We start from the raw sequence: 24,638 nt of genomic DNA, 5'->3' as shown, positions 1-24,638 counted from the left end.
CATTTCCTTCAGCAGCACCCAAGACTGAGAATGCTGAGAGTCTTTGGAGGAAGTTTTGGACAATTTATGAGTAAAGTGTCTTCCTGGTGGAAAAATGGCAGAGAGAAGAGACTGGGCTCTTTGTATTATCGATGCTATAGATTCTGTAGGAAGGTAGGGTTCTGTAGGTTCTATAGGTTCAAGTTCTCCATTTGATGTAAACAAAAATTTTTTAATATTCATTCATTCATTCATTCATTCATTCATTCATTTATTTATTTATTTATTGAGAGAGAAAGCACAAGCAGGGAGGGGCAGAGAGAGAGGGAGATACAGAATCCGGAGCAGGCCCCAGGCTCCGAGCTGTCAGCACAGAGCCTGACACGGGGCTCGAACTCACAAACTGTGAGATCATGACCTGAGCCGAAGTTGGACACTTAACCAACTGAGCCACCCAGGCACCCCCCCCATTTGATTTTTTTAATTAAAATGTAATTCATATACTGCAAAAATTACCCTTTTTAAAACTCTACAATTCAGTGGGTTTATGTATATTCCCAAGGTTGTGCAACCATCACCACTATTTCCAGGTCCATTAGATTTTTTTTAATAAATATTTTTTAATGTTTGTTTATTTTTGAGAGAGCACAAGTGGGGGAGGGGTAGAGAGGGAGACACAGAATCTGAAGCAGGCTCCAGGCTCTGAGCTGTCAGTGCGGAGCCTGACGCGGGGTTCAAACTCACGAACCAAGATCATGAAACGAGGTCATGACCTGAGCTCAGTGATCAATGGATCCTGACCTGGATCCGTTAGAAATTTGATACATTCTTTATTGTTAGTAAGGTAATTTATCCTTATTTTAAAACATACATTTTTTCAACCTTCCACAAACATATCCAGCAGAAAGCAAATGTCCTGTGAAAATGAGCAATCCATGTAGGTGGTTGGCATCAGACCCTTTACTTGGTCCCTCCAAGGTGCCCCTGTTGGCCCAGACGCTAGGGATGCAGCGGAACAGCTTATCCGGCCTCAGCATTGCGTGCCCGCAACGGGACAGAGACTTGCAGGGTTAGAGAAGACATCGTGCCCCTTTACCACAGGATTGGCCCTTCCCCAGTTGGGGGTGGGGATTGTCAGCTCACCCACCCGCCCTGCCGCCCTCCATCTCCTCTGCTGCCACATATACCTCTGAGCGGCAGAACCCGCCCTGCTGGGCCCACCTTGCCAGTCCCCGCTCTGCTGCCTGATGTGTTACAGGGCAGCACGGCTTGCCTCCCTTGCCCCGGTGTCTGACTGGCCTCCCTGGAACACAGCTGGCCCTGACCTCTGCTTATACGACCAAGCCTTGGCCTGGCTTTCCATTTCTTTTTTTTTTTTTTTTTTTTAATTTTTTTTTTTCAACGTTTATTTTTGGGACAGAGAGAGACAGAGCATGAACGGGGGAGGGGCAGAGAGAGAGGGAGACACAGAATCGGAAACAGGCTCCAGGCTCTGAGCCATCAGCCCAGAGCCCGATGCGGGGCTCGAACTCACGGACCGCGAGATCGTGACCTGGCTGAAGTCGGACGCTTAACCGACTGCGCCACCCAGGCGCCCCCCTGGCTTTCCATTTCTTGAGACACATTCTGTGTCTGATTCCTCACTCCTCCCTGACATGGAGCCTGTCTTAGACCCAGTACTTAGAAGACTGTGGCATTTCTGTGGCACAGCATAGCGGTCTCTATAGCAAAAAGATTCTAGACACGTTCCTGGACACCAATAGAGCAGGAGCCACAGTAGTGCCGTCGTGCCTCAGCAGTGGAGGAAGTTACCTCATGGCAGGACTCTGGGGACAAGTGCCCCTGCCTCTCTCCATTGTTGGGACAAGGGAGAGTCCGTGGGGCCACCAGCACAGTGCTAGGCTCAGCATAATCTCTCAACCAAAGTGGGTTTGTGATCGCCCTTAAATATTTGAAAGACTGAGAGGCCAGGCTAAGAAGTAATTGGATGCCGTGCATCTTGACACGTGACATATCTTAGTCCTGGAAAGACAAAAAGAAGAAATTTTCCCCACTTATTAGTTGCATTCTGAATTTTTACATTGACGAGAGGGGCTTGCTTTCTTTTGATTTATCCATAAACCTCTTTCACGCTCTCTCTTTCTCTCCTCATTTCTTTCAAACCTCCCTCATTCATTCCTGCATTTCTATGAGAGTCTCACGGGCTGTTGGTGGATCCCAACTTGAGATTTCCCTTTGCATCTGGCTCCGGCTGTTATGGTTCTCATTGAACTCTCTGGGGGCAATAGAGAGCCCTGTCTCCTGACCTTTTTTTTCTGTGATTAACTTCTGCTGCAGCGGTCTTAGCCATGGAGCCCTGCTTGATGTTTTCCAAGTATGTCTCCTTCCGGTAGACTGAGGAGGCACAAAAGGGCGGACCACTTCAGGCTTTGATGTTGACCTTTCCAGGTTTTCACCCAGGCGTTATCTTTGTAGCTCACGTATTCGTTTAGGTTGGGTTCGGGGGTCTTAAAGCTCTGAAAGCCATCTCCCCCCCCTTCCAGGGTTACCCCAGGAAGCCACAGGGCCCCACTCAGAAGGGCACTGTCCCCTCTCCCCCCTTTCATGCATCAGCTGCAGCGATAGACATGTGTCGCATTAGCAAACCATCTCTAGCGCCCGAACCATGCACACCCAGCTCCCCCACTGTTGTGAGCCCTGTGCTCTGGCTACCCAAGCACACATGAAAGTGGACAGTCTGTGCCTCCTCTCCCGGTCTGGGATTGCTCTTGTCCTCTCACGGGTCCTCATCCTGGGCTATTGCTCATAAATCAGGGACGGCGGGGTGGAAACCAGGCACAAAGTTAAATACCTTTTTCCCCTAAGAGAACCTTGATTAACTCATGGCATTTGTGCCCCTTCCACTTTTCAAGCCATATTTTCTGCCTCTTACCAGCTGTGACCTTTGTCGAGTCACTTAATCTGTTTGAGCCATAGATTCCTCTGTAAATTATGGAGATCAGCCTTTCAAGACTGCTGCCGCGATGAAGTGAGGTCATCTGAGGTCCGCCCCACCACGCCTTGTATGTTTCCTGATAGCACTTTATACACATACTCTAATGCGCTTATTTAATGCCTACTCTTAACTGTAAATTCCAGATAGGCAGGGACCAGAACTGTTCTCTCCTGTGTCCCCAGCCCGATGTGATGCCTGACACCTAGTAATATTTGTTGGTTGACTGACCAGCATATGAAAGACACTGAGCACATAATAAATGTGCCATCAGATGTTAGTTTTCTCTTTTCTGCCCCCAGTTGCCTTTTTAAAATTCAAGCTCCTGAGCGGCTAGTTTATTTTTCTCTATGGACGCCGTGAATCCTGTTACGATCTTATTTTCCTGGGTGGGTGTCGGCAGCTGGAGTGTCACAGCCAAATTTGTGGCCCTCCCAGCCAGTGTGCGAAACCTCACCCCAGCTTGCGATTTTTCCCTTTGCCCCTGTTTCCTTTCCTGCTTTTGTTGCTGTGTTAACCTGCTTTAAATCTTGTTTAGAACAACAACAACAAGAAAAAGAGTATCAATTCATTTAAGGGAGTAAGGCTAACGGATTTATTCTGTGGAGTATCTAGTTGCTGTTTTATTTTTCAATTACAGTTGTCAAGTGACTTTTTTTTCTTTAAGTTAGCAGAATGGTTAAGGGAGGTTCATATTTAGCAGGAGTAATATAAAAGACTTTGCAGTAGAGGGATTTGAGCTGGAATCACCATTAACTGTGACCATGGGCAGGTTTCTGAGAATCCTTTTTTTAATCCGTAAAATGGATGGTATAAATTGGATTCTTTGGGGGATTAAATGAGATAAGGTAGCTAAAGCCTCCTGCACAGCCCTCTGACTCCGAGAAACAGGAAACAGTTGGGTTCTCCTGTGGCTGACCATCTAGAATAACTGTGCAAATTAACCTGTGCTTTATGCCAAGTGGGCAACCCACACAGAAGCCTCTAAGAAGGGAGGTGTTTGCAACCACTGGGGTTCTGTGAGAAGTGGTGCTTAATGGGCACGAAGGTTCAGGAGGACCTGAAGGAAGAGGGCTTGAGGCCCAGGGGACACCGTATGACTAAGGGCTCAGAGGCAGGCTGGGAACAAGAGGATTCCTCTGGTGAGGGGAGGTGGGGATTGGCGTTGACGGGACATGATGTGACACGGCTGAGACCTGGTCCAGCTGCTGACCGGCCCTCAGAAAGCAGATTAGAGGAGATCTAATCTCCTTCCCCTCCTCCTTCCACTGGCCTCGCCGAGGCTAGGCTTCTGGGAAACGTCTTGTCTCAGCAGAGCAGACTTGGGTTCTGGTCTGTTCTGTCATTTTGCCAGCTGTGTGACCTGCATGACCTTCACGTCTTCACCTTTATGGTGGCAGTAGCAGTAGTGCCTGCCTCACACTGCTGCCGCGAGGGGCCGCCGAGAAAATGCCTGGTGAGCCCCTAGCCTGATGCTGGCTGGCTCTTGGCGGGCGTGCGGTGAACGGTGGCCGCTGTTGTCGACTCCCTGTGCACACTGGCCCTTATACCGGCCTGCACGCCATCCGTCGGAGACCAGAACTACGATCGTGTGCGCTCTCTGATAAGATGTGCTGTGAGGTCTTCGCTCGAGCCCTTTCTCCCACCTCTTGTCCTTTAACCTGCCCACCCATGCCGGGCCCCGCTGTTTCAGAGCAGAATTGGAAACCATTTGGCAAGCTGTATTTGCGCTTTTGTTTCTTTTCCAAAGAAGAAAGAGAAGCTCAAATGATTAAGACTTCTTTCAGAGTTTGCCTTTCCTTTGAAAGTAGTAGACTGAGGAAAGACTCCTGGGCTCCCCGTAGCCGGTCCGTCCGGGATGTGATTGAGGAGGTGTGTGCCTCGCAGAGGTCCACTGGGCCCTGAAGCATGCGAACTCCAGTGCTGACTTTGCATTTTTATGGGGATGAGCAAAGCAGTGGACCTTCCATCCCCCCTCCCCACCCCCTCCGGCCCCAGGGGCTAGTAGCTGATTCCTTCCTGAGGTCGAAGAAGAGGTGTCTCTCACCTGGGGGTGGGGGGGCCCCCCACCTCTCCGCGGGTCCTCCCGCCCCTCCCCCTTTGTCCTGGGAAGCTTTGTTTTGTGTCTTGAGTAGCCAACCTTCTTTTATTAAACCTCACTCTTTTCCAATTAGTAGCCACTCACCTCAGGGGAACATAATTAAGAGGGCTCTAGCTGTCTGGAGAAGGGAATGAAACAAATTGTGGAAGTGCAGTAATCGTGAACGGGGCCGCAGCACCATTCCTAAGTCTGCGGGAGCCATAGCGGTGTGGGGAATGAGCTCCTGCGTAGAACTCAGCTGTAAGAAAGGCCTGAGTTCATAGGAGGATTGGGTGAGTAGCCCCCTTGGGACATCAGCACTTCTTTTGGCTTGAGTACCAAGTGTGTTTCGGGAGACAGCATGGGCACAGCCATCCGACAGCCCCAGGTTGGAACTGTGGTTCCAGGTTCACTGTTTACTAGCTGTGTGACGTTGGACAAATTACTTCACCTTTCTGAGCCTGTTTCCCAGTCTGAAAATGTGGATAATAGTGCTACCTTGCAGTGTTGTCTTGAGAACTGTAAGTAACGCCTAAAAGCGGCTGGGTTGTAGTAGCTCAATAAATATTAGTTCTTTTCCCCCTTAGTAGGATTCAAATTAAACATACCTCTCAGGTAAAGGTCACTGCCTTGACACCAGCTTCCCTTTGCAGGGAAGGAAGGAAGAATAGTTTTTATTCTTCCAGAATGTAACTGATGAAGTCAGATACTACAGTAATTCCCAGAGAACAAAGGCCTAATAGAGACGTACCCTGTTATGCTATTCGGAGAAGCACGATGCATCCCACAGTTGCCATCGGCCATAGGGTCGTTGTGACACAGTTGTCATGGCCTGCCTCTGTGTGAACTTGGTCATAGCTGTTAACATTATCACCGCTTTAATTATGTGCATTATTGGTTCTGCACATGTTGTGTCTAAATGCCATTTAAAATGGCTTCAACATCACACTTAGAATCGCCATTAAAATGTAAAGTCACTGCGAATGCTGAAAGGCACCAACAGCAGATAAGCATGCTGTTCATTTGCTGTTGAGCAGATGTTTGCATTGCTGTGTTCTTGAGAAGCAACGGACAAGTTCTTTTGGGGACCTAATAAAGGAAGACAGGTTCTAGATGAGGTTTGATTGTATCTTGTTCCTGAGATACAATCAAACCATTCTTTGGGCGCTCAGAGAATGGGTCCAGTGGGACATGCCATGTCAGGGACTCAAAGAGAACCCATCTGGACTTGATAGGTTACCGAGCCTACCACGTGCTGTTCCTGTGCCTGGCACTTCGTGCATTATTGCAGTAGTCCTGAAGGATTCCCACCTTAACAGAGCCTGCCTATTTATTTATTTATTTATTTATTTAAAAATTGTTTTCCTTTTTAATGTTTGTTTATTTTTGAGAGAGAGAGAGAGAGAAAAAACAGATTATATGCACTCCAGAATTTCAAAGATAGAAATATGTTCCTTATTGTGGGCCAAAGTTGGGTGAGGAAAACGTGAAAACAAAAGTACCGTTCAGGTGATGGGATCCCCTCTCCCCTAAATTTCTCCTTACCATAAAAAGACAAAGAAAAGGAGATTTCCAAAGAAAACGAGTCAGTATCTGCAGTAACTACTGAGGTTTATGGAGAACAGAAACTTTCAGGACCCACCTAGGATTACCCAGTTACATATTTGCCACATTGAGATGTTAAGCGGGCTCTGGGTTTCTTTTTTCTTTTCTGTTCTTTTTCTTTTTCCTTTTTTTTTTTTTTCTTCCATTTTCCTCTCCCCACTTGGAATTTGTAATTAGTATCCTTGCCTAGTGAAAATGCAGTCAATTCAGGGAAGTATTTGAGGCTTTGTAAGCAAATGATGACAGTGTAAAAGGTATTTGTCCAAATTTGCATTTATACAAAAGCTGGGGCTGCTGTGATTTCAGAGTAAGTGTGCTTTCAATATTTTCTAAATACAGAGCTGCTGCAGCCCTAGCAATACTTGGCTAAGAAATTGCACTTCTATGATAGGCCGTGATTACTCTTTGGAAAATTATTGGGCTTAAAAAAAAATGCCTACCTAATGATACCTGAATGGTGAGTCTCACTTTGTCCCTCTTTGCACGTGCAGTCACTTCTGCAAGACTACTGTTCCTGTCTTTCAAAATATCGTTGATTTTTATTGCAGGACAAAAGGGCATGGCATTAAAACCTATGCATTTAAAATTCTAGAAAACATTTCTTTTTCAGGGATGAGACTTGAGGTAGACGGAGACTTGCTCCGTATTCGTTTTCACCTTTTCCTCACAGTTGTTTGAATGGTCTTTTTCTGTACATTAACTCACCGGCTAGAATTTCAATTCTGAAATTCTGATGAAAACCCCACGTCATTTGTCAATTGCATGAGTCAATGCAGGAGCTGGAAAAGTTGCTAAGATTCGGTTAAATGTTACAGATTGGAGTTTTTCCTCCCTTCTATGTGTTAGGCTGTGCGGCTGGACAAATTAATAAGTGGCCATTTTTCTGGAATTCTCTCTTCCTGCTTCCTTTCATTACATTAGGCAAGGTTCCACGAGATGAGACATTTGCAGTCTTAAGACTTCCTGCCAGGGTTCAGACTTTGTATTTTTGACATTGAAGCTGTCGTGTTCCTGAAGCTACTTAATTAGAAACACATTCATTTCAGCGTACCCTGGAGAAAGCTTGGACAGCAGAGCCCGGCACACTGGGAAGTTCGAGTATTTGTGTAACTGGCAGCTAAACTAATGGTTTACAGTTTAAGGGGAAAAAATATCGCAGGGCATTTCCTTGCCCCTAGAAGCGAAGAGAAGCTGAATGTGCACAGCAGATACCTTTTTTAAAAAGGAGAGAGGAAGAAGAAGAAGAAAGCACAGAAAAGACAACTCCACTTTCAGTGCAGTTGTGTGCATAATTCTTTCTTTGGCTATTATCAAACACAAAAAGTCTTCTAGAAGAATAGTTCCCAAACTGTGCTGCTAATATTCAAGTCTGTTTTACAGGCTCCCAAGATCTATTACTGCTGAGATCTGTAGTGAGGAGGACATTTTATATTCTGGGGAAGGATTTTTGCTTGAAGAATTTTATTTGTTGAATGGTAATGAGGGAATTGTGCCCTCTCTTATTTTTAAATGTTTGAGCAATTTTAAAATGCACATCTGATGTTTAAAAATCTTCATTCCCTATCGATTGCTTTCAGAATAAAGCCTAAACTCCTTAGTATTCAAGTGGATGCACCCCTCTCCTTTCTCATTTCTACCCTTGTGGTTCTCCCAACGCTGTCCCCAAGAAAGCCATCCTTGTAGGTGCACTTCCGCTCTCCTGGCTGCCCCAGAGGGAAGGTGCCTGGTCACCTTGGTTGGAGCCAGGTACCTTTCCTCTACGCCCACAGAACACCCTTGACCTTTCATAGGATGTGTCGCATACTGGAGAGACACTCTGTTCCTCCTCCTCCTTGACTGCCGTCCCCTACTCCCCAGGAAATACATGCATGGGAGGTGGGCCCCGGGGTTTTAGGTTCAGTATTATGAAGTCAGCGTGGCCCAGAAGGAGGAAATTCAGAGCCACCCCAGGTTTGCTGCTTCCTGTGTTTTGTGGCATTAGACAAGTGATTTCAGCTCTCTGGGGGCTATTCTTTCCTCTGTCAACTGGGGATAAAGCCTACCTGATGCCATTGTTGGTGTGGATTAGGAAAGATGAATTTGCAGTTCCTCACATAACGCCTAGCACGTTTCTTATTGGTAAGTAGCATCATAATGTGATGCACACAATGTGTGCGAGCATGCTTGCACACACACACGCACACACACACACGCGCTCCTGAAACCAAAGAAGATCAATCCATAGTGCCCAGGTTTTAAGAGCTTTGGAGTTGGGCTCTCATCTTCTGCTCATTTGATGACTTAGGGAACCATTGCGCTGTGAATGAAGCAGTCGGAAGGGGCTTTTTGAATTGGGTGGTGTGTGTGCAGTCGGGGAGGGGAGGCTTGCTCAAAGTTCCCCGTGTATTTAGGCCAGTCAGAATGGACAGTTAGATCACATCTCTTGAGGTCAGAAGGAAACATCAAATAAAAAAAAAATCAGTCTTCTTTGAAACCTATTATACCTTGCGTCCAACCTTGTTAACTGCTTTTTCTGTTCTAACTGTGGCGATTTGTTGTCACTAGTGTCCGTTTGTGCCACGAACTCTACTAACCGCTTTACGTGTATGTTCTCTCGTTCTGATCACAAGCTGCCAGTTTGATTCCGGTATCCCATTTTAAAGATAAGGCAACTGAGGCTGTGTGCTCACATGGGGCTACTTAGGGATTGACCCCAAGGTCAGTGCTCTTCCCACACCGCCCATGCTGCCTCTAATGCTGCCCACGTTTTGAAATTCTTCTGAAGTTTCTAGGCTTGGGAACAAAATGTCACATTAAGATTTTTGTTGTGAAAGGAAATGTAACTGTGCATACGTTTATTAAAACAGTTTTTCTCCAAATAGTGAACCATCTGTAATTTTCTGTCGGAAGCAACAGACATTAAAGCAGCTGTGTGTCTCTGTTTCTCTTCACAGTGCTCCCATGCCCTACCTCATAGGAATCCATTTAAGTTTAATGGAGGTAAGTTGGCGCCTTTCCTCCCCAGATCTCTCTACTCGCGGCTTTGTTTTGCTATGCGGCAGTGGAAAAGACACAGTCTCGGGATTCACAGCTCTGCACATGGGAGCGTGTCGAACCAACACCTCATGCTCAGCCCCCTCGCAGGTGCACAGAGCTGAGCATCCGGCGGAGGCCCTTTCCACTGGGCTCTGCTTTCCAGTGTTTTTCCGCTTTGCTTGGAGGTTGTCAGTTTTCATGGGTGAGGGAGAGAGGTTCAGAGAGGCAGGAGGAAAGAGAAGGGAAATTGTTTGCTTTTCAAAATGATGTTTATTATAAATCACTGTAACAGTACGCCATTTTTCATTGTCAAAAACATGGTATAAAAAAGTAGGTAGGTATATAAAGAAGAAAGTTGAAAAGTGTCCACGATACCATTATTTCAGACTCAACTACTATTAGCATTTTATTATTCTTCCTCCTAGTCTATATTCTGTGAATATATATTTTGTTATGCATAACTGATATATATATGTATACATATTATATATATAGTTTTAGGTCTGTTTCACTTAATATTATGGCATGGAGATTTCTACATATGTTAATCCACTCTCAATATGAATAATTTTTAATTTGTTGCCTGTCCATCCACTGTTTGGATATACCACAACCTAACCATTTTCCTGTAATTGTTGGACACTTGGGTTGTTTATCATTTTTCACTATTATAAATAGCATTTCAGTGAACATCTTTTTGCATAAGGCTCTCTCCACACCCTGACTTATTTCTTTAGCACAGAACCCCCCCCCCGCCCCCCCGCCCCAAAGTAGAAATGCTTGGTCAAAGCTAGGAATCTGGTGCCAGATTGCTTTCTGCATGGCTGTACCAATTAGATAGCAGTTCTTTTAAAGGGCTTTTGTGTGCTTTTGTAAGTGCCATTGGTTTGTAGACATGAACCTTAAGCTTTTCCCTCCTCGAGAGAGAGAGCTTAAATTTGTACTAGAGCAAAATGGGGTGGGAGGTGGGGGCTGGCCTGTTTTGCACAGGAGATAAGCTCCCAGAGGGAAAATCTAGAGCCCTGTCCGTCTGTGATGATGCTTTGCATGTCTTAAAGGAAGTGCTACTTCTCTTCTTCTGTTGCCTTCATTTCACGTCGACGAGGACCACCTGCTTCTTCACTAACTGTTGCACACTGTGCTATTGTGCTTACGAAAATGAAACAAGTTGGTTATCGAAAAACCTGTTTGTTTGACATTGAGAATCTTGATCAAAATAGACCACAGAAATCTGCTCAAATTTCTAATTTGACAGGACGGCCATGTGGCTCCTACATTCTGTTAACAGTTCCTCCTTGTCGTCACCCAGCCCTGAGCACATACAGTACACAGTTTATGGACGATCTCGGATGGTGTATTTAGATCAGATTGAAGAGATTTCTTCTGTGTTTTACCTTTGTTTGTCAAGTTTAGGGGTGTATTCAAGGCTCCTGTGTGAAAAATTGAAAGTGAATACTTTTCTAACTGACCTTTCACGCCAGTCGCTGCAGAGTTTGAGACACAAATGTAAAGACCATTTGGTCTATCAGAGTCCACAGCTCTTTCCGGCCCCTCCTCCTGCCTTCCAGGCTGTTCTAGTACAGGCTTTTTCAGACTCTTTTTCATGTCCCTTTACCTTCAGCATTGTCCACATTTCTAGTCTTAGCTTGCTTTTCTTCTCCACATGCCCTCTAGTCATCTCTCGTAAGGCTTTTGCTTCAGCTACCAACGTGATATTTGTGACTCTCAGCTCTGAACTTCCTCTGGCTTCTCTTTCTCTGAACTTCAGATGCCAAGTTTCAAGTGCTGATGGATTGTCACCTAATGGACTACAGATGTCTCAGACTCAGTCTTCCCCAGACAATGCGTTACGTACGTGCACGTGCGCGCGTGCACACACACACACACACACACACACACACACACCCACACCTTCTGGTGTTCCCGGTCTGTGAGTGGCACCATTGCCCGCAGAGGCACCAAAGTGGGACACACCAAGCATGGCTGAGTTCTCCTCTCTTCCTCATTCTTTCTCTCGAAATAGTCACCAGGTTTCTGACATCTCTCTCTACCTGTTCCTTCCTCACTGCCTTCGATGACCTTTTTCTTTGCTTTCTTGGATTCCTGTGAAGCCTTATTCATTCCTTTGATAAGCAAAATGAAGGCCTCTGTGTTCTGAACAGTTTGCTAGGCCGTAGAGAGAGGGAGACGGACATGAACTCAGGCCAAAGTCCCGACACGTGGTGGGGTGCCTTCCGCCTCGTCGCGTACCTCCATAGCCTGCCTTCCAGCCTCTCTCTGCCCTCCCCCATGTCCTGCTGTCTCCACTGCTGTCCTCTCACTGTCCCTTGCTAGCCAGTGCTCTCCCTGATCCATAAGCACACCCACATCCCTCCTCAACACCCCCTCCCTCTGGCTAAGCTTGCCCTTCTCCACCTCTTCCCAGAAGTCCCCAGTTGTCATCTTTCACGTACTGTACTTCTTGCCCCGGATGATAGCTGTCTGCTGCTCTGTCCTCTCCGTCATCCCTAGAAGTATGAGTTCTTTGAGAACAAAGACTGTGCTGCATTCATGTGGTGGCCTCAGCACCTAGCAGGACGCCGAGCACGTACTTTCTGAAAAGAAGGATTGAGTGCGTGCTTGGAAAACTGGATTCCAGGACACATTCAGAGCCTCACTGTTTCCGGGGAACCAGCACCATAAGTTTACTTAAAGGTGGAGTAAATTTTTTACTTTTTATATGATCGTAAGGAATTTTTGAAAAGACCTCTGGTAGTAAAACATGTAATGCAAAATATATGTAAATTCTGAAGCTGAAACTTGAGACAGTTTTGCCTTTAGGTGAATGGGTGCAAATCCACTCTCCTTCCTCAGCCTTTGAGGGGTTTTACGTGAGAAGGTTCAGGAAGCATTGGGCAAGATCAGTCTTAGACCTGTTTGACTGAAGTTGGGGAGGGGTTTGCCATGCCAAATTCTTGTGTGATCAGCAGTAAAAGAAAAGCCAGATCAGTCGTTGCCCCATTCTTGAGGCCAGCTAAACCACTTTTCCGAGCAAAGTCGTGTTTCCCGGGTGTGTTGGGTAGCCGTGAACTACCAAATCGTGGAATTTAGTCTCTTAATCTCCTTCCGTGGATTTCAGCTCAGACTCGGAATGCTCTAGTCATTCTTTTTGATTGGGTTTATCTGGTTCTGTTATACTCTTCAAGGGAGAGAAATGCTTCCCTGAGATTTCTTCCAGGCACCATGGGCTGTAACGCTTGGGGAGGAGCTCGTACCTGGGGCCAAAGGAAAGCTCTTTAAGGAAGGAGCTTGGGAAGGCCCATCTCCTCTCGCACACTAGTTTTCTTACTGGCAATTCAGCAAAAGGCTTATTTTTGACTGTCTTGTTATTTTTTCTTGAAAGCTATAGGCACCTTATTATGCCTTTGCATATGTGCCAGAATTTTTTAAACTTCAAATGAATGTGGCAGATGTTCATAAAAGTTTAGAAAAAGCTACCATAGGAAGACTTTTTAACCATTTTTATGACACTCAAATTTGCTGCACAAAAGGAAATATAAATTATAACCTAGTGTTCTCATTTGAAAAAAAGGTTATTTTGGGGAAAGACCTCATTCTGGTCTTCCGTTCTAACAGGGTGCCCCTGCTATTTGTTGAATGGTAACCCAGTCACCTTCGAGAGTCTGCCTTCCTTCTGAAGTGACAAGTTTATAGTCAATCCGGATTCTTACCCCTCCTTCCGCCTTTTTATATTCTTTCTCTCATTTAAGCAAACATTAATTTGAGGCTAGTGGTAAGTTAGCAGGATAGCCAAGGGTATTGGCATGGACCTAGTTTCTTCTTGGAGAGAGTGATCTTGTTAGCTGGCAGCTAGGAAATACCGAAACGTGGCCAGATTCCACAGGGCCTGTTTCCTTTCATTCTCTCCACCTCGGTTCAGTTCAGGAGACGTTTCTGCCGCCCCTCTTCTGTGCCTGGTCTGGTGGCAGGTGCCAGGTTACATCTGGTGGATGGTGCTTCTCCGTTTTGATAAATGAAGACTTTCCTCTCCAAGCCTCACAGACAATGCTTTGTGTCCAGGCCTCAGAGTGCTACGAGGGATGTCGGCAGAATATCGTATGCATGTATCCCGGTGGTCAGGAGGGAGGAAGGAGAAGCGATAGCTATGGCACAGTTGCAGACAGAGGCTCGGGTTAGCCTGTGTATCATACCCCACCTGTACACAGAGGCGGTGCAGTGCAGTGGTTAGAACGTGGACTCTGGATTTTAGCCCTCCGAACCTCCTGCTTCTGCGATCCTGGGGAAGGTAATGACCTTTTAACGTCTGTTGTCTTACCTATGAAACGAGGACAGTGGCCACATCTCCCTTACAGGATTGTTGGGAGATCCAGTGAGCTAATGCTTGGTGGGTGCCTCACATAGAGCCTGGCACATAAAGAGTTCAACAGAGATCAACAACCGTTGATGTTTTTATTTCCTCAGTGGGCTTAAAGCCATTTACGTTGTTAAGTCGGTAGCTTTGGGAGCACGTTTCAGAGACTCGTAGGTTACCAGGGCCATCGTCCTCATTACCTAGAGAAGGAGAGTTTGTGGTCGCCCTATTTTCTCCTGGTCTGCAGTGCTAGAGACACTTTTTCGGGGATGGGAGCGGTCCTTTTGTAGAATTTGAATGCACTCTCGACCCTCTGCTTGACCACTGTCCTGCTGTAGTAATTTCGGGCAAGATACGTTGTCTCTCTGTCTCTCCCTTCATCTGTAATAGCGGTTAGCACCCATCTTTTAGAATCATGGGAAGGATTAAATAAATACATGAGTCCTGTGTGTGTCCGGCATATGTGAGTGCCTGGTCTGTGCCGGGCACACGGTCCACGTCCCCTTCTACGGTGATGTTTTGAGAGCCTTCTGAATACCAACTACTGCATCCTGCTAGGGGTTCTGTATGAAATGGTGAGCGTCACATAATCCCTGCCTTCACAGGGTTTCGTCTAGAGCAGATGCAGGCAAGTAGAAAGTAATTACAGTGAATTTGGGAGGCCATGGGTCCGGTAGGGGAAACACCAAATCTAGCCTCAAGGGCTGTGCCTCTGACAGGAAGGGAGCACCTAAGCTGAAGCCAGGGAAACCGGGAACAGCATCTGCAAAGACTTAAAATGACCACCATGGAGCTTTCCAGGAAGTAGGAGTAGTTCAGTGTGTGACGGGAGCACAGAGCCGAAGGGAGAGAGCAGAGCTGAGGTAGGCAGGCAAGGACCAGGCCATCCAGGGCCTTGTAAGCCTTGTTAAAGAGTTTGAACTTTATAGGGCAATGGAGAGCCATTGAAGTGTGTAAATAGGGGAGGGACATGGTCAGGCCTTCTCCTTCTGGGCCATTAGAAACACAGTCCTTCCATATAAAATGCTTGGAAACTGCTTAACCATGTTAATAAAGTAAATTGATATTTATAAAGATCAAGGTAATTCTTAAGTAAATTACACACCACAACCATATATATAAAATTCAGATGTGTTGGCATCCCAAACCCAAGCTTCCGAATGGCTCCCTTGCTACCATGCTGTGGCCGAGGTGTTTGCAGCGATGACTTTCTTCGAGGGTTTAAGCACCGCTTTTACTAGATTTTGTCTTTTCCTCTCCGTTTCTAAGTACTTTTCATGAATTAGATATTCTTTCTACAGCCCAGTTTGAGGATATAAATTTATTTTTTAATCCATGAAATGTTTGTTTATTTGAGAGAGAGAGAGCGTGCGTGTGTGTGATGAGCGGGGGAGGGGCAGAGAGAGAGAGAGAGAGAGAGAAGGAGGGAGGGAGACAGAGAATCCCAAGCAGGCTCCCGGCTGTCAGCACAGAGCCCGACATGGGGCTCGAACTCCCCAACCTGGAGATCATGACCTGAGACAAAGTTGGACGCTCAACCAACTGGGCCACCCAGGCGCCCAGAGGATAGACATTTAGACTGGCAGTCGGAACAGGGGGAATGCGACCCAGAAACCAAATTCCCCGGCCCCTTGCTACCTCTGCCACCGTCGCAATTTTAAGAGGCATGTGATGGGTTCACGAGGGCACGAGACCAGGCTTCCAGCATTCTGTTCTCTTTCTCGCCATCCTCTCCCTGGGGAGGCTTGGCGGGAGCTCCTAGAAAGACACCTGATTTTGCAGATGCACCAGGTGCTTGGCACAGCCCTGAGGCACCGCTCCTGAGGCCACACCGGGTGCCAAGGCAGAGCTCCTTTCAGTCTCTGGGAGCCAGAGGGGCTCCCGGTGTAAGTAGCGGCTTTTTGCACAAAATAACAGGATTTACTTATTTACAGAAAAGAAAAATAACCCTTCCCCCCTGCCTTTGCATCTCAAAGAATCTGAATTTCTGTCAAATGAGTAGGCACAATTTTAACTAGTTCTTTCTTTTCCCTTTTTCCCTCAGCAGAGAAAGTCTTTAATCCTTTATTCATTTTTTTAATAGATATATATTTATCTTTAAACAGTTTCATATGAGTGGGGAGTGTTTCCTGTTCACCATCGTGCCATTTGCTTCTTCGCAGGACTCCACAGGTAGAGGGTAATGAGATGTAGTTCACCCTTGTTAAAGCTGAGACTGGTGCAGAGCTCGGAGCCACAATTCTATTCTAGATGGGAGTGGGGACCTGTATATGTATCCTCACAGGAGTTGAGAAATCCCGGGTGAGGTTTGTTAGTGCTGAGTAGTCCTCGTCCTGCTTTGTAAGAAGGTGATATTTGCCTGAAACATTCCACCTGGGAGTTTCAGTCGCAGGCTCGCGGGGAGAGCTCTGACAAGAAAGGCCAAGGGTTGGGACATCTTCTGAGTCCTTGCTCAACACCGGACACGGTGCCAGGTACTTTACCCATTTTCACTTTGGAGCATTCCTCGGAATCTCTCCGCCAGGAAGGGGTATCCACATTTGCAAATGGGCAAGCTGAGGCTCAGGTAAAATAACTTCTGTCTAGTCCCTCGGCCACGATGGGGTTGTGAGGACCCAGAGACTCTGCCCTGCGCGCCGTCTACTCAGGCCGTGTGGATCATGCCTAACCCCGCCTCAGTCTTGAGCAGAGGCCCAGCTTCACCTGAGGTTTTCCTTCTCGGGTGGCCTCCATGCCGTGCACGGACGGGGGATGGTGGCCAAGGGACCCGGGAGTTCGTGTCTGGCGGCCTCATGTGTGTCCAGAGAAGGGCTCTGACTATACTTGTAACCGGGGCTGGGTTACTTAGCCTCTTCACGACGTCATTCTCTCGTCAGTAAAATTAGGATTGTATTTGCTCCCCCAAGGAGTTGTGAGAATTCAGTGATATAACAGATGTGAAGGGCTTTTTAAAAATACTATACCAATAAATTATATGTAAAAAAAAAAAAAAAAAAATACCACGCCAAACATGATTCTTTATAGTTAAGAGCAACGTTTAGGTCACTTGCTGGCACTTGCTTTATTATATAAAGAAAAAAAGTAATCAGTAGCTCGGCTTTGCTGGAATTTCCTCAGCATACTGTTTGTTATCCGGCAGAATCGTCACATGTAAGTCTGTCACACGCGCAGCATTCAGGGTGACCATTCAGAAGCTCCGTTCAACTTTGGGCCCGAAGGAGGTCCTGGACTGTGCCTGATGAGTTTCCCCCAGAAGCTCTCTCCTCTTCACAGCGGCTTCTACATGTACAATAAGTGGGATTTGTTTTGTTTCTGAATTGTTTTAGGTTTTAAAGAATTTTTTATTTTAGAGAGCATGGGCTGGGGGGCAGGGCAGAGGGAGAGGGAGAGAGGATCTTAAGCAGGCTCGGTGCTCAGCACTGAGCCCAACACAGGGCTCAATCCCACAACCGTGAAATCATGACCTGAGCCGAAACCAAGAGTCGGATGCTTAACTGCCTGAGCCGCCCAGGCGCCCCTGAATGCGATTCTTAAATGTCACTTATCCTGATGTTGAATTAGTTAATACAAAACAATTTAAAGCTCTAGTAGTAATTTATGTAATCAAAGGGAACAAGTAATTCTGGCTGATTTAAGTATCTCTTGCAGTCAGTACATTTTCAGTCTAATTTGTTGTGACTGAAATGTTCTCTTGTGAGATGAGATAAGCCTCTGTTATAGATTAGAAAAACTGAGTAATTTATGAGGGAGAATCCCAGTAGAAAATGTGAAACCATCGTTGATGCTCTTGTTTGCCAATTTTCCTATCATCACTTAGCCAGTCATTATATGTAAGTTCCGCTTAGCAATGTGAAAACCGACTTCAAAGAAAATTTAGTTTATAAACTGTTACTAAGAGAAAGCTTGAACTAATCAAAATCCTATCAGGTTAAGAGAAAGAGCTGCACGCAGGGGGGCGTGTGGCGGAGTGAAAAGGACTCTTGGGCTCTAGAGTTAGATGGCCCTGGATTCAAATTCTAGCCCTAGTTAACGTCTGGTTAAAGTCCAGATGACTTTAAACAACCTCCTTTGTTGAGCTGAGAGGTCAGTTCGGCAGGCGGGGAGGGTGTTGTCATTGCATCACACAGTTGGACCACTGTGCAAAAGGATTATTGTGTTATCTTCTTAAGAGATGCGTGTTGGAAGTACTCAGTGATATCAACCATTGAGTGAAGGTCTGCCAGTGTACGTGGCACTTGAGCCCCGTCCTTTCTAGTTGTCACCCCCGTGAAGGAAGTGTAGATTTTGCAGGAGGTCGGGTGCTTCTTTGAGCCTTAGACACGTTGCTCATAAAATGGGTACGTTCCCCACTTCGTGGGAGTTTTTAATGAGGAGCAAGTGAGGGAATTGGTACCTGACGCATGGTAGGTGCCAAATAAATGGAAGGGGCTATATGTGTATCGATATTTGTGTAGAACCGAGAAATCTTCTTTAAAGCCAGTTAAAAGGCATCTACCTAAGTTTGACTCTGCCCTCTTTTTCAGCTTCCTTTTGTATTTTTTAGTGAGTGACTTTTTCTAAATTGACGTTAACTCAAAGGCACTTTTAACTGAGCAGAGCCACATGGGACTGGTGACTTCTTAAAGTCCTTGGAAGTGAATAGGGGCGGGGCTGTTGTGGGAGCTCAGAGACCAGTCTCGTGATGATTGAAGAGCCGTACCCTTGGCCTAGGCAGATCCCACTTGGAATCCGGGCACATGTGGTTTTGTTTAACACCATGCTCCACAGACTCACAGTCCGAGTTTGTGACCATCAGACATTTGTTGTTGATATGTGAGGTCACCCCAGTAGGGGTGTTTGTCAACCAAATTAAACTTCCTCTTAATGACCTAAAATAATTGATTCGGAAGGCCTTTAAATGGGCCGTGGCAATAGGTGAGCAGGCTGGAATCTGGCATTTTCTGCACAGATTATTGCGTGTTATTCTTTTGCTTTTAGGGGGAAGACATGGGTGGACCATGGGCTTTTGGGGCAGGCAGTGAACCTAAGTTTGAATCCCAGCTCCACCATTTATCTAAGTGTGACACGGGCAAGTCCCTGAACTCCTGTGCGTGTGTGCCTTAACACCTCCATCTGTGAAATGGGACACCTGCCTTAAAGTGATGACAGCTAGAAGTAACATGGCTGACGTTCCATGCATGTTAGTAGACCCTCACTGGATGGTAGATATTATTATTAATAAAGTGTTTCTAGTAGGCATCTGTGAAGAAGATAGCTTAGTACTAATTTTGTGCAAAGCGGTCAAACTCTGATGTAGTAACCGTACCTTTTTTTTCCCCCCTGCTAAACTGATTTCTCCATAAACTGCTTTCTGTACTAAACTTAAACGCCCATAGAGAAAAGTGTGACTAAAATTGGAGTCTGTAAACCTCTCTTTACATATTGTTTGATTCTCAGCTGATTTCAAAATGCATTTAAAGTTGAATATTTAAGATCTACGCCATGTGAGCTACACAAGGAGTGAGTTTTTTCTTTGCCTTTGGATTCGGACATTAATGACCTAAGCTCTGGCCTTTGCAGGTAGAGTGGGGCCACCGCATTATATTTGTCAGAAGTAAAACACTGGCTCAGAGCTCTTCCTGATCAACAGTGGCGCTAAAGTTTCCTTGTGTGTTTGGAAGTTATCAGTATCCCACAGAGTGGTTTATGTGTCCTGCGTAAAATTCTTCCCTCCATAGGCACAAATATCTGACAGAAACTAAAAGCCGCAGGCTGGGGCTGCCCAGGGGCCTGGACATGGCTTTAACCAAATATAATACCTGTTAAGCTTTGGCATCTATTGTTTTTAAATGATTCGATGGTAATAAATTTATATCCCGCCTCTTCAGCATTTTATTGCAGATATTTTGTACTGACCGAATGGGTTAAATTATGAAGCTTGATAAGTACATATGCACATTACCCATCCCTTGCTTTAGAAGAAAAAAAAAAAAGGAAGAAAAAGATAGCTATGAGTTTGGAAGTCATCCCAATTTTTAAAAATAAGAGAATTTGGACATTTTGGCATATGGGGCTTTTTAAATGAAATTTCATGGAACTGAAAACAGTCAATTTTAGGTTTCCAAAAATTGTTTTGATTTTCATTGGTATAAATTTGCTGCACATGGTTTTAGGGAAGTTCTGAGAGATGCATTTGGGACTTCGGGGTTGATTTTCTTTTTTTTTTTTTTTTTTTTTTTTTTGAGATTTGTGATTTATTTTTAAAAGGTGATTTTTTTTTTCCTCCCCTAACTCAAAGTATAAATCGGAGGAGACAGAGTTCCATTTCTAGGACAGCTTTTTTGTAATGACATCGTTAAGCATTGCCAAACAACTGGACTCGGGGCAGAATTACCGAGCATCATTTTGGCACCCACCGTTTGGACACGGAGCAGCCGGCTCCTCTCCCCCCGTCTCGGAGCTAGACTCTCGAGGCCAAATGATTTGGGCCATTCCATTAGCAGCAGCTGCTGGTGATAAGCACCGTGAGAGTCACCTGTGTAGGGTCAGGCTTATTGCACATCAAGGTTCGGCAGTGTCGGAAGAGAGGGAAGATGCCCAGGAGGGGGCTCTAGGCCACCTGCTGTGTGAGGATCAAAGGGTTGAAAGGTCAGAGGGCGCAGCTCCCTTAACCATATCTGTCTGTGCAATAGCTGTTTCAGATTGTAAATCTTGGCGATTTCATTAAGTCCTCCTGGCTGCTACTGGGGCATTGAAATAATAAAATTTTATATCTGTTGCCTTTCCTGCCTCTGGCAGCCAGGCTGATACATTCTCGGCAAAATGGGGCGTCTTTATGAAAAGCTTTCCTGGAATGATCAGAGCGGCCCTGGTGAAGCTTCACATTGGGAAGTTGGGGTTCACAGAACCTCATCCTCTGGAATGGTTTAAACGCACGCACGCACAGACCGGTTAGCAGCCTTTGTGATTTATGTAACACCTCTTTTCCGAAAAGCAGGTCACCGAAGTATTACGTATTGCTGAATGCTCAATCTTACACGTAGGAGGAAAGCTTTGCTTTCTCAGTGCTGTCTTAAATAGCCCCTGTTCTAATGACTCCGGGGTCCGTCCTCTTGGGCCATCCCGAGCCTCTCTACGGGCATTACTTCCCACTCGGCAGACCATTTGGGTGTTTTTAGAGACGTGTCTCCTGAATATGATTTTCCAAACACTTTTCCTAGATCTTAAAGTTGTTATGGACCTTTAGGGCTCCTTGGCTCTTGGGCAAGACAAATCACGGTAATGGCTGCCCCTTTACTGCCCATATGTTTAAGACCCCCTGTAGTTTGTTTGAAAAGTTAAGAGATTTTCACAGTGAAGGTGCCATTTCTGAAATTTAAAGTGTTCCTTTTCACCGGGAGATAAGTTCACTCTGATTAAGTCCGTAATTCTCACTAAGCCATGTTTATGGGGGCAATAAACAATGTTTCAGCGTGCTTGTTAAATTGGGTTTCCAACCTCTCCACTCTTTAAAAATTGACATTTCAAATAAAAGGCAGGTGGAGATGGGAGTCCGGGTTTTCTGTGCCTAGTGATGAATGAATGATGGCAAGTGGCAGTTGTGTGGGAGGAATGAGGTCCTGTTTTATGGGAGGGTGACCCCAAACCATTTTGGGACTAGGGAATCAACATCCCCTTATACCCCCAGTGAAACTCTTAAATTCAAGTTTCACGGTTTCAAATTGGACGGATGCTGTTTTTGAAATACTGCCAGCCACATTGCACACATTATTTAATTTCACAGCAAGCCTGTGTTCCAATAGTGGTGGCCCCCTTTTACAGATGATGAAATTTGGGCACAGAGAGGTTAAGTGACCCGTCCAAAGTCACATTGCTAACAATGACAGGACCAGAATCCAAACCCAGCTATTTCATTGTGTGAAGTGGTTTAGTGTATACAAAAGAAGAACATGATACTGGTCCAACTTTTAGGGTCTGTTTGCTGTTAGGTGTCTGGCCTCTGGTAAGTCTATCCACGAAGGTTACAAAATAAATATGTGACCTCGTCACTGTCCGGTCTTTGCTAAGCCAGGAAAGTGGAAGGGGCTGCACAGACAGGAGAAGGAGACCACTGGGCTTTGGGGTCGGACAACCCCCAAGCTCTAGTCCTGGCTCTGTTGTTACCCCGGGGCCTGGTGCAAGAGTTTCAGTCTTCTGTGCTATAAAATGGGAATAATCATGCCTGTTCCATGGGACTGCTCTGCTCTGAGGATCAGATGAAATAAGGTATCTTAAAATAATAGTGTTTATATTATACTTTATAGATGACAGTAGTAAGCCTTAGTGCAGTATCTGTGGATATAGTAAGGTTGAAACAGTTATTTAAAATTTTTTTTTAATTTTTACTTATTTTTGAAAGAGAGAGAGACAGACAGACAGAGAGTGGGCAGGGGAGGGGCAGAGAGAGGGGGGAGACACTGAATCCGAAGCAGGCTCCAGGCTCCTAGCTGTCAGCACGGAGCCCGATCTGGGGCTCGAACTCAGGAACTGTGAGATCATGACCTGAGCCGAAGTCGGATGCTTCACCAACTGAGCCACCCAGGCGCCCCAAAACAGTTATTTTAAAGGCAGAGTGCTCTCTCTCCCTCCGCCCCTCTCCCCCACTTGGTTTCTCTCTCTCTTTCTAAAATAAATAAAATGGAAAAAATAAAAAATAAATAAAATCTAAAAAGAAGAGGCACCTGGGTGGGTCAGTTACTTGAGCGTCTGACTCTTGATCTGGGCTCAGATCATGATCCCAGGGTCCTAGGATTGAGCCCCGTGTCGGGCTCCACGATGAACATGGAGCTCGCTTAAGCTTCTCCCCACATACACACACTCCCGCTCCCTCTCCCTGTCCCATGCCCTTCTTCCCCACTCCCCTTCTTGCTCTCTAAAATAAATAAAATAAGTTAATGAAAATAAAGGAAAAGTGATAGGGGCAGCATGAAACGGAGACATCACTAAACAAGTTTTATTTTCGTTTTCGTTTTTTGAGGGCCCAGCCCCGTATTGTCCACCGTGCTTGGCACTTAGGCCTTTGAGAAGGCAGTGTGCTGTGGGACAGGAATAATCAGGAAGGTTTTGTGGAAGAGCAGGGCCTCCTGGGATGGAGATGATGACGGTGACCTTCGGGCCGTCTTCGCGTCTCACCCAGGGCTCCACACTTCATCTCTTGTTCGTGCTTTGCAACAGGCCTTCCTCGTCTTCTGTTCACAGATGAGGAAGCGGAGTCTCCAGCATAGGGAGGGTGCTTCAGTTGGAGGCAAAACACCACCAGCCCAAGGGCGGACTTGTCCAGTGTGCTGCCGGGAGAACTGGCAGAACCGGGCTCTCACAGAGGCTGCTGGCACCTACCTGCCTTCTAGCGGGCCCTCTGTGAGATACGTGCCCTGCTTAACCTTTAGTCTTCTCGACAGTCCTGAGGCTAAGGACAGTGACTCCCGTGTCACACGGAAGAAAACTGATACCCAGGGAGGTTAAGTGCCGCGCCCGCGGCTACCTGGCTAGTGAGCGAAAGAGCCAGGACACCAACCTCGTGACTTTTTGACCTTGGGCCCTGGACCATCCAGCAGAGGAAATCGAGCAAGTTCCGTGTGAATAGAGATGCTCTCTTCCCCTATACATTGCTGTGCCTTTTCTTTTCTTTTTTCTTTTCTTTTTCTTTTCTTTTCTTTTCTTTTCTTTTCTTTTCTTTTCTTTTCTTTTCTTTTCTTTTCTTTTCTCTTTTCTTTCTCTCTCTCTCTCTCTCTCTCTCTCTCTCTCTTTCTTTCTTTCAAATTCTTTAATGTTTATCTTTGAGAGACAGAACATGAGCGGGGGAGGGGCAGAGAGAGCGGGAGACACAGAATCGGAAGCAGGCTCCAGGCTCCGAGCTGTCAGCACAGAGCCCGACTTGGGGCTCTGACTCACACACCGCGAGATCATGACCTGAGCCGAAGTCAGACGCTTAACTGACTGAGCCACCCAGGCACCCCGGCTGTGCCTTTTCTTAGGCCATTTGGTTATAGTTTACCTCACCACTCCTTATCCAGGCCGTCCCGTAGGTAGGCCGAGGGCCTCTTCAGTTCAGAGATCATGCTTTATTATCTCTCTGTCCTTAAAACCTAGCATGGAGTTGACGTGAATGACCGACTGACATATGACTGACTGAATGAGTGAATGAATGGGTGAGTGAGTGAATGAATGCCCAGGAGATGTATGGTCAAGAAAGGAAAAATGGCCCATTGGAGAAAAAGCTCTGTGCTGACCCGGGTTGAAAATCCTTGGTCTTGTTAATGAGAGTCAGTGCTTATTACCTTGTGAGGAGTGGATTTGGCCTGACCTGTGAGGGGCTTACACCACTTCCCTCCCCTGTCAAGCTTCTGTTTCTGTTTAAAGCACACTGGGAAATTCCAGCGGTGTTTTCAGGGGTCCTCTGAACTGTCGGGCTTAGATTTTTAATTTTGTGGAGCAGGAAGGAGCAAATCAGTGACTCCTGGCTCCAAAGAAAAACCACTGCGTTTATCAACCGCTTGGCAGTTCAGTGACCTTTGGGGCCTGAGGAAGGGAAGGAAAATGTCACTCTTGCCTCTGTGTATATCTGAGATTTCAGGAGGGAATAAAGAGTTTAGAGTACC

General features: G+C 46.1%; 1 protein-coding gene across 12 annotated transcripts in view; it reads left to right on the top strand.

Annotated features, from left to right (window-relative positions):
• DENND1A (DENN domain containing 1A) overlaps nucleotides 1-24,638 on the top strand; it is a 510,341-nt gene that overhangs the window by 297,616 nt on the left and 188,087 nt on the right. For all 12 annotated transcript variants that reach the window (XM_045043640.1, XM_045043639.1, XM_045043642.1 and 9 more), the window contains one exon: nucleotides 9,590-9,635. In XM_045043640.1, coding sequence (XP_044899575.1) covers nucleotides 9,590-9,635 — 46 coding nt within the window. The remainder of the gene's footprint in view (nucleotides 1-9,589; nucleotides 9,636-24,638) is intronic.

The sequence above is a fragment of the Felis catus genome, chromosome D4 (genome assembly GCF_018350175.1).
Source record: "Felis catus isolate Fca126 chromosome D4, F.catus_Fca126_mat1.0, whole genome shotgun sequence".
In the NCBI taxonomy this organism is placed as follows: domain Eukaryota; kingdom Metazoa; phylum Chordata; class Mammalia; order Carnivora; family Felidae; genus Felis; species Felis catus.
The sequence above is the reverse complement of the archived record's forward strand: the minus strand, read 5'-3'. Positions and strand labels throughout refer to the sequence as shown.